The sequence below is a fragment of the Populus euphratica genome, unplaced genomic scaffold, assembly GCF_000495115.2.
Source record: "Populus euphratica unplaced genomic scaffold, PopEup_1.0 scaffold6.1, whole genome shotgun sequence".
In the NCBI taxonomy this organism is placed as follows: domain Eukaryota; kingdom Viridiplantae; phylum Streptophyta; class Magnoliopsida; order Malpighiales; family Salicaceae; genus Populus; species Populus euphratica.
In genome coordinates, this window is record NW_011499849.1 from 968489 (window position 1) to 980156 (window position 11668).

Consider the following 11668-nt stretch of genomic DNA (forward strand, 5'->3'; position numbering starts at 1 on the left):
GGTTTTTTTACCACACATAAGAAACCCACATGAAATATTTGCTTAGATGGGTCCCGTGGCAATGATTTTGAGCTTTGATTGTTTGCATCGCTTCATGTAAAATCATTGTGATTTTCATGGTACAAACAAAAACTGCTCGAGTTAAGAGATAGAATTGGTTTGGTTATGACTTGCATTAATTGTTTAATACTAGATTGAAAGAACATGAGAGAGCAACAGTTGTCTCAAGAAAATTAGTCCCTCAATCATTTAAGTAATTAATTGAAAATCACACTGCTGATGATGCCATAATATCTTAACATAAATTCAAATTCTTCTCGCTCATCTTATATGATGCATGCAATCCTTATGGTTTATTATTAAGAAGAATTTATGATTTTTTTATTTCAAGTCAAACCATAATAAAAATTAAAAAGAATTGATTTTTTAAAAAAAAGTCGATAACTCATAACTTATTAAACCAAATTTAATGTATAATATTAAATAAATGATCTTCCTGTAAAGAAAATTAAGTAACAATTAAGTATTGTTAACGAGTTAATATATTTATAGCTATTATTAATTAATGATTGTAAAAACTAAATAATATATTTAGCAAGCAGGTGATCTAGCTTCTTATGTTAGTGTAACTTTCAACTTTGAATTATAAAAATACCTACAAATTATTCAATATTGAAAATATCCCAACTCCGGTTGTGGTAGACACCCTATATGTTTTAGTTTGTAGTATAATGTTCACAGGAAGTACGAAGTGGCATCTCTAAACGGAATAACTACTACAGTGGCCATTAAACATGACACGTATCGTCTACAGACCACAGAACGAACAACTTTAAAAGCTATTGCCGGACATAATAGCTCAACTGCTTGAGGACTGGTTGAGGGGGGAGTGGAAAGGAAGTCATAGTTGTGTCCATGGACCATAGTAGGCAATGCGGGCTCTGGTGGATGCTGGAAAGATGGCAGATCGTACTGTATTGGGTCTTTAGGCTTTTCGGGCTTTGCAATAGCTCGCATATGAGGATCAAATGGCAACTCAGGCTGGCTTCGGTAAAGTAGGCAATTCAGGTTTTGGCAACTCTGGTAACTGAGGGAGAGGGGATTCAAGCTCAGGAACAGGTGGTAATTCTTGTTTTGGAAAAGTTGGGATGGTGGGTGGAGGGTGCAATTCTGATTTGGGAAGTGAAGGGGACTTTGGCACATCTAAAAGATGGCGAGAGGCAATTACATTGCTCCCACTAAAATGTGACGAAGCAACGATGAATACAGGAAATATAACCGATGACAGATGGTTATTAGCATACTTGGCGATTCAGAATTGATAGCTCTGAGAGTTGATAGCTTCGAGGGTTAGCTATGAGAGGCTCATTATAATTGTGAGAACGGTTTGCATGAGAGGCTTGTTTTCGAGTGTTTATAGCGGGGGTGCCGATCCACCTGGGGAAGTGGTAGTCAGAAAAGCAAGCAAGGATGTATGTTGTTAGTTTTAACTGTTTCATCTATCACTGTCCACAAACATCAGACAAGTGGGTGCTTGTCCTCGAATGGAGTTCATCTACAGGAGGGCGCAAATTAAACACAGGACCACGTCCGTTGAGAATCGATCTAGATGGTCAATAAAACTCGCAAGTGCAAAGATCATCATCTAAAAGAGTTACAACAATACAAGGATCAACGGGCAAAAAATGTTACACAAAAATACAGATGATAACATTAACAAAATGTGCAAGGAACAAGGGGGAGATTAGAGCATCATATACGGGCAACATAGGAATTGGCCTGTGTAACGTATCTCACCCATCGATATGGATTATATGTACTTGATTTCTTTGCTATCTGCAAGTATTTCACCTGCACCAGGTAACATGATAGACTTGGCTGTAAGGAATAAAGGGAGAAACTGGCACACAATAAAAACTAAAAATCTTAAAATGGTAAAACTGTTCTTAAATGAGTAAAAGATAAGAGACGCATCATCACAGGTGTGCATGCCTTTTACCTTGACATGAGAATATAGAAGGGGAGAGAAACAGGATCAAGATATATAGCACATCCACCGCTCTTAGTGATATTCTCTATACAAATATCATTATATTCATATTTTTTATACAAGCAGCCTGGGCTAACCCATAAAACAATACTGAGCTATTCTTCTACCACTAATATAGCAAGTATTATGGGTCATCTTACCTTTCACCAATTTGTTGCAGTTGTTTGGGTAATAAATTTGATAAACAACAAATATTGCTTTAATGGCAACCAGTAATGGCTTACCTGAAGACGTGAAGCATTATACATCGGAATTGTGAATGTCATGCTAACTGGTCCAGCTTCCTTTGTGATATTCCCTGTATAAAGCAGCAAATATTTCATGAAACAACACATGAAAACATTGTAAATTTTCATGACCATTATGATTTATAATTCGTACCATGCAACTCCTGTGAAAATGTCAGCTTTGCACGTAAGGTATGCTCTGATCCCCCAACAATCTGTTACGACACATTATTGACTTGTTTTATTTGCTAGTGCATGATCATTGCTTTGAAAGGAAAGAGGTTATGAAATCAAAGAGAAATTTAAGAAATGTTGCCTTCTTTAATCCCCATTCAAGCCTCCTATTTGCTTCCTTGAAATCTGTTGTTTGCCCAAGTGCTCCAGGTTCCAACTCAAAATTAACTCTGTCATAGAAAACCCATTATAAAAATGTTTGTGCTATAAAAATTGATATAATTTATAAATTACGTATAAACAGTATGATCTGCCTTTCTGACTTGAAAAATCACTTATGAAGAGCAACTTTTTTTTTTTGGTAAGTTATGAAGAGCAACTTTCTCAAACCCAATCTCTTAACTACATAATCACTATGCCTGATTTCACAAGGTCTATCGACCTGCTGCAAAGACAACTTTATAGCCTACCATGCTCTTGATAATTCCTCAGAAACTAGATTATTTTCTCAGTAAAATGCACTAAAGCATCAAAATACAAACAAGAGACTTGTATCCCCTTAAGATGAAATTCATAGCAAATATGCCTTTTACATCTTCAATCACAGTTTCCAATAATCATGATATTCTGGACTGCCATTCTATTTCTATCGGTGCTCTTTTATTATTATTATTTTTCTGACATGACAATCAAACTTGTCAATAGTTTCTATTTTCAGGATCCAGACACATAAGCTTGTTGAAATAGTTAAAGGGGGATCACAGCTGATAGGCTCATTTATGACAATCATGACATAATTTGCTGAGAGCCTGGGATAACTCATTTGTTCCAAAAGATGAAATGCGTTCTACATGAAAGAATACCTGGTGGTATATTTTGGCAGTGGCATCTGTACAATGATTGTGTTCGCAGTAATGCTTGAGGGAAATTCAGCAGATACTTTGAGAATCACTTCAGCCTATCAACATCAAACATAAAGAACAGTGGAATGGTTATAAACTGTACAATAGAAGCAATAGTGAATGACTTTCTCCTAAATAAAATTTTCAAATTTGGTTCAAGTAATGTAGTGTCAAAACCGAAACTACAGAAATAGAAAACACGTCTCTTGACCAATGCACAAGTTATATCACTATGATTGGTTCTTTCAAGCCAAGTTATTTTCATTGTCAAGTAGAGTTCAGTATGGAAGATAATAATCACCTTAAGTGCACCTGCTTCTTCTATCAAAGTATTAATGCGAAAAGGAGGTTTAAATTCCTGAGTCATCCGATAATTCATGACAGGAAATTCACCATCTGGCGGTACCTGATATGTATTGGCAGGATAAAAGGCTTATTAAGAAACTGGAAACATGTATATTGAACCTCTCCAATCTACATACACCTTTCAAGCTCATGTTGCTTTAGTTTCACTTACCAGAGTCAAAGTTCTATCCAGATCAAAATTATCTAGACGTACAGACTCATGGAAATTACAATCATCAAGTATCACTGAGCCTGACCCAAATGAACTTCTATAATCTGAAACAGCATGCAGCAATATTGTAAGTATGAGATAAAAAAAAAAAAAATTACCGTATTTAAAAGACAGCAGAAAGACACCATGGTAGATAATCATGGCTGACTATCACAAGGCACACAAGCATGCAAAAAGGATTGAATAGAAATAGAAAAAAAAATCCTCTCATTACGAACTTCAAAAACTAATTCAGCAAGGACCACAAAAAAAACATAAAAGCACAGCCACATCGAATTATTAGCTGAAATTTATTACTAGAAGTAAACATGGCATCAAGAATATAAACCTAGATAAATTTATTACTAAAAGTAAACATGGCATCAAGAATATAAACCATATCGAATTATTAGCTGAAATTTATTACTAAAAGTAAACATGGAATCAAGAATATTAACCTAGATAAATGCACCATACTTGTTCATGCAAACATTCAACAAAGGAGCAACTCAGCTGTGAAATGTTAATGTTCAAGGCAATCATATGTAGGTATTATGCAGTCCAATAGCCAGTATTTCCTGAGGGTATATGAATTGATCTCTCACCACCTCTTCCTATGCTCAAGTCCTCGTTAAGGGCTAATCGGATTTCTGGATTTCCAGAAAGATAGCTCTTCATTTGAATGGTGCCATCAATTTCAGAAGTCAATATATATCCCTGTACAGAGAAAATTGCATAGATTAAAGAAAGATTGTGCATTGAGGAAACAAATAAAGCAGCTAATCAAGCAAAGATCATGAATGTTTTTAAAGGAATAAGCACCATAAAAATTTAAAACAACATGAAGACAGTTCAGAGTGACTTCATGTGTCCTCATCTAGTAAACCAATTCATTTACTTCATTCATTCCAAAAGAGGACAATAAAACATGCCAAGAACAGCGGCATGAGAAGGAGAAACCATTCTTAACAGACATCTGTTGCTCATGCAGTTGACTGTCAAATCATTACACCACATACACAGAAGCAATAAAATAATCCAAACTACAGATAATGAATGCATAAATGCTTACACTAGAGCTGAATGTCACACTGATTTTCTCGATTATATCCACAAAAATTTCCTCCCTCTTCCTACCCCCTGGCTCATTTGCAACAACAGACTTTGTAACAGCTGTACCTGGCATCCTTTTTGTCCCTTGCTGCATTCATCCAAATTCTTATAGTTATTTGCATGGCATATGCAAACAAAATATTAAGCAATCCAAGTAATTTAAGCATGATCAGAGAGATGATACCATACCATGAAAATGGCAGCAGGACTCAGAGGTTGCAAACGTGCAGCATCGACCACAAGTGGCTCGTTGAATACATAGGACTTCAACAGTTCAGTGGACGTAGTTTGTACATAACCAAAATCCTGGTAGAAGAAGGCAACAAGTCACATGTTAAACTTTTTGGAAGAGCAATCAATAAACAATCAAACAATAGTTTAGCTTGGGCTAAGTAACATAGCTTGTGCATGGACATGACATGTCTAATATTTCATGCAAGGCAAATGGTCAATGTACATTCGACGAAAAATTCAGATGAACTGATGTTGTATGCCCCATGATGCAAGAAATAAATACAAATCCACTCATGAGTCATTTTGAACTTTAAGGAACAAATGGATATGCTAGGCAATACAAATGTCATTTGATAAAAAAAAGTTGGTAACAAAGCGTCTTCTATACAATTTTGATCGTTTAGGATGTCTGATTATCCCATTTGCACAGCATTATTCTTTCTTTAAGTTTCTTTTATGCCAAAGAGAAAAGAAAGAAAGAAATAAAGGGCCTACAACTCTTATGTCAGAGGTTCAAAATGTTGAAACCAAAGTACAATAAAATATAAAATTGAATAGCAAAGGATGAAGAAAGCAAACAAACAAGCCAGGGACCAGCAAAAATAAATAGCGCACACACCAACAAATAGAGCACCGGACATGAAGTCAAGAGCTATTGATAAAACAAAAAAGACAGCATGATAGAAAGCTTACAATGACTTCATCAAGCAACTCATACACGAGCACAAAGTTTTTCCGAAGAGAATCTTCATTGAGAACCCCAAGATAATCTTTGATAACACGAGCAATCCTTTGTAAAAGTTCCAAGACCAGAGAAGGTGACACATTTACTCTCGTGGTTGCAACAAATAATAATCCAACTACTTTCACATGAAAGTAGTTTACACCATCCACATTCTATTCATAGAAGAAAAAAGGAATCACAAAAAAGAAGTGAAAGAAATCAGCACATTACTCTAAATATCCATTCACTAACCAAACGAAAAGAAAGACTCAGCAAATGATCCAAATAATAATAATAAAAAAAAATAACGCCTGATATTATTATCATACAGCAAATAAGATACCTACAAAGACAGGGGGGGCCTCTTCTTCTCCGTCTTCCTTCCAAAACTTGACTTTGCGGAAAAATATTTCTGCACTTCCTTTTGGAACTTCACCGCGATCTTCAATTGACGAAATCATAATCAATCAATAGAATCCTATACTCTCTCTCTCTCTCTCTCATTCAGTAAAATAAAACAGATTTTATCATTGCAAATCACAATTCAAACACTAAAAACCCTAGTAGGTCTGTTCGATAATTATATTAACACCACTAATTAAACCTATTGAACAACTGAATTCAATTTAAATCAAATGGAATAGAAACACATGGCACTGGAAGACTGAATGCAGGGAGATTTTGAGCTGTCTTAGATTAGATTAGATCAATTGATTACCAGAAATAATTGAGATCTGCCTGTCAAGTAAAAGGATCAGATCGGTAGAGAATATCAGGGAAAACCGAGAGATAGAGAGGACTTACAATCGCGAAAGACAATATTGTCGCCTCGCTGCGAGAGCACGAAGAATTGAGAGATCATGATTTCTTTTTTCTTTTTTCTTTTTTTAGCTCGATCGATTTGTTTCTGCAGTCTTGCAAGCTAGTTCAAGTTGAGGCACCAATTTGCTTTTGTTGGCTTCGAGTGCTTGCGTCACATATTTCACTGCACGTTTTTCTTTGCCGTTCCACCCTTGTTATTACACTTCGGCCCCTACAGAATTTATGCAATGCCCGTTTGAACCAATGCACCTTCTGTAACTGGAATTGTTAAGAAACAAGAAATATACTAGGCTTCTTTTTTATAAAAACCATTTTTATTTAGAAAAAGAAAAACCCTAACTTTATTTTCAAATATAATATTTCTCCATTTTTTTTCATTTTTTTAAATTTATAATGAGCTTATAAAATATATTTTTAGAGGTTATCTATAATTTTTCAATATAAATGCTTTATTTTTAAAATAAAAAACATGAACGATACAATTTTTTTTCTTTTATATACAAGTGCTTTTAGCAATGTAAAATATTAAAACAAAATTATATATTTTTATATTTAATTATTTTCATAATTTTTTTATCATAAATTTAACATAAATATATTTTTTGTTAATAATATAACTTTTATGATAATTATTAATTTAAACAAAACAAGATTAATATCCAACAATTAAACCATCATAAATAAAAGAAGAATATTAAGATGATTATTATAAATTATGATTTTATTTTTTTATAAAAAATAATTATGATCTTAATATATTTATTAATTTTTCAGTGAAAACTCTTGTTTTCCAACAAATAAACTCGTTTTCGAACTTTTCATTAAACAATGATCAAAACTAGAAAATAAAAATGAAAAATTGTTTTCAATCACTAAATAAACTCTTTCACTATCCAAACGCGCTTCTTCTCATTCAAAAACGTTTTTTATTCAAAAAAGAAAAAACGAGAACAAAAGCACTATTACATAGAAAAAACATAAATTCATCTTATTTGAATCTCCATGGAAAATATGTCACATTAAGATTAAATTATAATTTTTTTATGAATTAGAACTTTTCATAATATATGATGGTTCTCTGACAATTTTCTTGTGGTATAATTTCACAGCTTAAGAACCTTAATTTTTTCTATATAATTTAGTATGATAGAACTTTAGTGATTAAAAAATCCTGGCGCTAGCAATACTTGTTGAACTGGTGCTCCTGAAAAAAATATGCATTTAAATTTAGAGTATGTTTGGGAGTATGATTGCTGTTATTTTTTAAAATGTTTTTTATTTAGAAAAGTATGTCAATAATATTTTTTTATTTTTTAAAAAATATTTTTAAGATTATCACATCAAAATAATTTAAAAATATCAAAAATATATTACTTCAAATAAAAAAATTAAATTTTTTTAAAAAATACTTTTCAAACGCAATACCAAATATCTTATATATACCGTGGAAGTGTCAACAAAACGAGAACTCATTCTCACAATGTTTGCATTTTTTTTTTAGATTAACGTGGGTGTCCGGGCCAGCTTGCGCGCACCACGACTAATCCCATGGGCCCTGAAGTTAACGACCATGTAAGCCTCTAGTAGCTATCATATGAGCAACTAAGAACTCGAACCTGAGACCACAGAGGGAGCATAATGTTTGCATTCTTGATCAAAGCTAAGGGGAAAGGCATCTTCTTTTGTTCTTAATTTTCCAACTTTTGCATTACCACCCTACTTCTCGATAAAACTACATGACACAAAAGCCTGAACATTTGAAGAAAAAATCTCAAGATATATTAAGAAAATGTTGTAAACAATATAATTTGAGAAGTTATTTCAAAAGATTTCTCTTGGAAAAAAAGGGTTTTGTTTTTTAAATTGAAATATTTAAATTTAATATTCTTCTAATTTTATATTGAAATAACAAGATTTTCTTTTAGTATTTATATAATAAATTATAATATGAATTAATAACCAACTAATAAAGATGGTAGGCTTTCACGAATGAGAGCTGGGTTGAACAAGAGTAGAACATTTATTCTCACCTTGCGCACGAGGCAATGCTTATATTTTTTAAACCCTTTATCTTTAATAATAATTTATTTTTTAACTCTTAAACTAAAATCACAGTTTTTAAAACTCTTGTAATTTATTTCATAATAACTATATTTTTTTTCAATAGTTATTTTTTTTCATTAACAACTATTTTTTTAGTAGCTATATTTTAAAGGCCGACTGTTTTTTTTTAATTCTCCTTTTAATTTTTTTTTTATGGATTTTACATATTCTAATCCTATATATAAACAACTGCACTATCTTAAGAATATAAAGATTTCTGTACTTTTTTATTACTCTAGAGATATAAGCCGGGGATTTTGTACCTTATTGGCATGATTTGTGGAGGGAAGTGATCCTTGAGGAGCTGGACGTTCTCTGGAGTGGTTCTTGCCTCTTATGCCTCCGTAAGATGGTGCCTCCGTCAGAGATAAGAATCTTTGACCGAAGATATTTAAAGCGAGCTTTGGACTGGTTTTGTGAGGACGTCCGTAAGCTTATTGGATGTGGAGACATGTGCGACTCGGAAAGAGCCACTAAACTCCTTTTCCCATGCAAAATGGAAATCAAGATCTAGATGTTTCATTCTTGAATGAAAAATAGGAATTACGCACAGGTAAGTATCACTGATGATATCACGAATTGGACGAGGTGGCTATAAAGGGGGAAGATGTAACTATTGGAGGAGATTGGTTAGCCACATGATTTCAACGGCGGCTGAGACAACGAAGTGACACTCTGCTTCTATAGAAGAACGAGTAAAAAACCATAAGCATATATGCATGGAGGTGAAATCATCGTGATTGCCTGCCCACTTAGCATCAGAGTAAGTCATCAATGTCAAGGGCCGTGAACGACAAAGAAGCAGAACATGGTTTAGTGTGTGCTAAGGTATCGAATTATAAGATGTTTCAATGCAGTCCAGCGAGTTTGAATTGGAGATTACATGTATTGAGTTGATCTGTTCACGGCATGTGCAACATGTAGTCGTGAGAGACAAAGATACTGTATGCTACCAATCAAACCACATTACTGAGAGGCATCAACCTGTTGAGTGTTGAGAGCATCGATGAGAGTGTGTCAGGTAGAGCAACTTAGAGGTGTTACTGATTCCTTGATTCCCTTCATATTAAAACGAACCAGGATATCACGAATGTATTGCTGTTGAGAGATAAACATGCTTCAGACGTGGAAATCACCTCAGCACCAAGGAAATAGTGAAGGTGACTGAGGTTTTCGATGGAGAATCGATGGGAGAGTGCTGCAATAACATGATCGATGAATGAATATGGGAGAGCATAGTTTTTAAACCCGGCCCGGTAGTTGGCCCGGTCCAAGGTCCGGGTTCCGGGTTTTGACCGGGTCACCGGTTTTTGACCGGGTCGGCCGGGTCAATTTCTATTTTAAAAAAAATTCAAAACGACGTTGTTTTAATAAAAAAATAAATAAAAGTCAACGGGTTACCACCGGGTTTTGCCGGGTCATCCGAGTTTCTGGGTCAACCCGCCGGGTCGACCGGGTCATGCCGGGTCATGGCTTACCTTATTTTTTCATCAACCCGGCCCGGTTCCAGCCCCGGGTTGACTGGGTCCTGGATCAACCTGCCAGCTGGACCGGGTTTTAAAACTACGTAGGAGAGTTACCTATAACTAATAAGCCATCCGCATAAATAAGAATAAACCAGAACAGTCTTGTACCCAGTGTAGATGAATAATGAACAATCAAATTGGGAGCTGACAAAGCCCAAAGATAATAGAAAGGTTTTCAGTTCCAAGCGGCGAGGCGCTTGTTTTAATCGTAAATGGAGCAGACAACACGCATGATGGGGGCTTAGATTGATCAGTGACGCTAGGAGGTTGTGACATGAAGACCTACTCATGAATTGTACGTAGATAGCTTAACCACGGGGCTGAAAGTCAATATTAGAAAATTGAAAAAAAAAATAGAGGAACCGTCGAATCCATCGCGGTTTACTAACGGAAACATCAATGCACAATTTTTGTCTGTGATTTCAAACGAAAACAGAGATGAAACAAAAAATGTCAGCAATTTTGTTAGTATTGCTGATGTGTCAAATCATGGATAGAAATTTCTAATGGTAATTTTAAGAGAAATTAAAACCCAACAATTCTCTCACAACAACCCTCTCTCCCTTGAAAATTCCAACGGCTTCCCTCTTTTGATTCTATTATCAAGTAAACAAACTTAATTATTTATTTTTTAGATTAATTTATTAAAATTTATTTGTGTTATCTATAATTTACTTTACTTGTATTTTTAAATATTTTATTTATTTTATAATAATAATTTATATGTTAAGGTTTGTTTGGAATTTGAGGAAAATTGATTTATTTAGTACTAGAAAAATGACAGGAAATTAATAAGTACCAATTATTTTATAGTAATTTTATGATTAAGTTGAAAATTTAGAGGGTGATTGATTGTGTGTAGAATTGGCAATAGTTAAAGATATTAATTTAGATTGAATAAGTTTGATTGAAAAAAATAATGAATAATTAGTTGAGTTCCAATTAATTTTAGTCAATTAGGAGTTTAGTTGAAAATTAATGTGTAATTGATAATAAATTATGGTATTAATTGATGTTATTTTCTCTTGAAACGAGCAAATAATGAGTAGTTAGGTGGATACCAATTATTTTTTGTTAATTTTATGATTTAGTTAAAAAAATTTAAAAATAAATATGTGTGGAATTAATAACAATTAAAAATTAAGTATATTTCAATTTATAAAGTTTTTTATGGTTATTGGATTATGAATTATATTTTTTAAAATTGAGAGAATTGAATTACTTTGTAATTAAAGAA

The 11668-nt window shown here is 33.6% G+C and overlaps 1 protein-coding gene and 1 long non-coding RNA gene across 3 annotated transcripts; both read right to left on the minus strand.

Annotated features, from left to right (window-relative positions):
- Window positions 1-1589: 1589 nt before the first annotated feature.
- On the minus strand, window positions 1590-6952 carry LOC105120432 (Clathrin adaptor complexes medium subunit family protein). Of its 2 annotated transcripts, none has more exons than XM_011018617.1 (13): window positions 6785-6952; window positions 6328-6422; window positions 5950-6153; window positions 5212-5328; window positions 4982-5110; window positions 4518-4626; window positions 3871-3974; window positions 3655-3759; window positions 3315-3409; window positions 2594-2681; window positions 2432-2492; window positions 2275-2348; window positions 1590-1851 (listed from the first exon to the last, which is right to left on the minus strand). In XM_011018617.1, the coding sequence occupies exons 1-13, from the start codon at window positions 6840-6842 to the stop codon at window positions 1753-1755; spliced, it is 1338 nt and encodes a 445-aa protein (XP_011016919.1). In that variant the 5' UTR covers window positions 6843-6952; the 3' UTR covers window positions 1590-1752. The 2 variants fall into 2 exon arrangements, with proteins under 2 accessions (XP_011016919.1, XP_011016918.1); XM_011018616.1 differs by having other exon boundaries at window positions 4515-4626.
- On the minus strand, window positions 4024-4508 carry LOC105120431 (uncharacterized). The gene is made up of 2 exons (XR_841330.1): window positions 4368-4508; window positions 4024-4258 (listed from the first exon to the last, which is right to left on the minus strand). It is a non-coding gene; the product is annotated as an uncharacterized LOC105120431 (long non-coding RNA).
- Window positions 6953-11668: the final 4716 nt, after the last annotated feature.

Bases quoted from the DNA above. Each gene is read 5' to 3' on its own strand.
- LOC105120432 (XM_011018616.1), bottom strand. From the start codon at position 6,842: ATGATCTCTCAATTCTTCGTGCTCTCGCAGCGAGGCGACAATATTGTC. The intron at 4,627-4,981 runs GTAAGCATTTAT...TTCTCTGTACAG, and splicing joins GTGTGACATTCAGCTCTAGT to GGATATATATTGACTTCTGA. The intron at 3,975-4,514 runs GTGAGAGATCAA...ATGCTGTTTCAG, and splicing joins CTTGAGCATAGGAAGAGGTG to ATTATAGAAGTTCATTTGGG.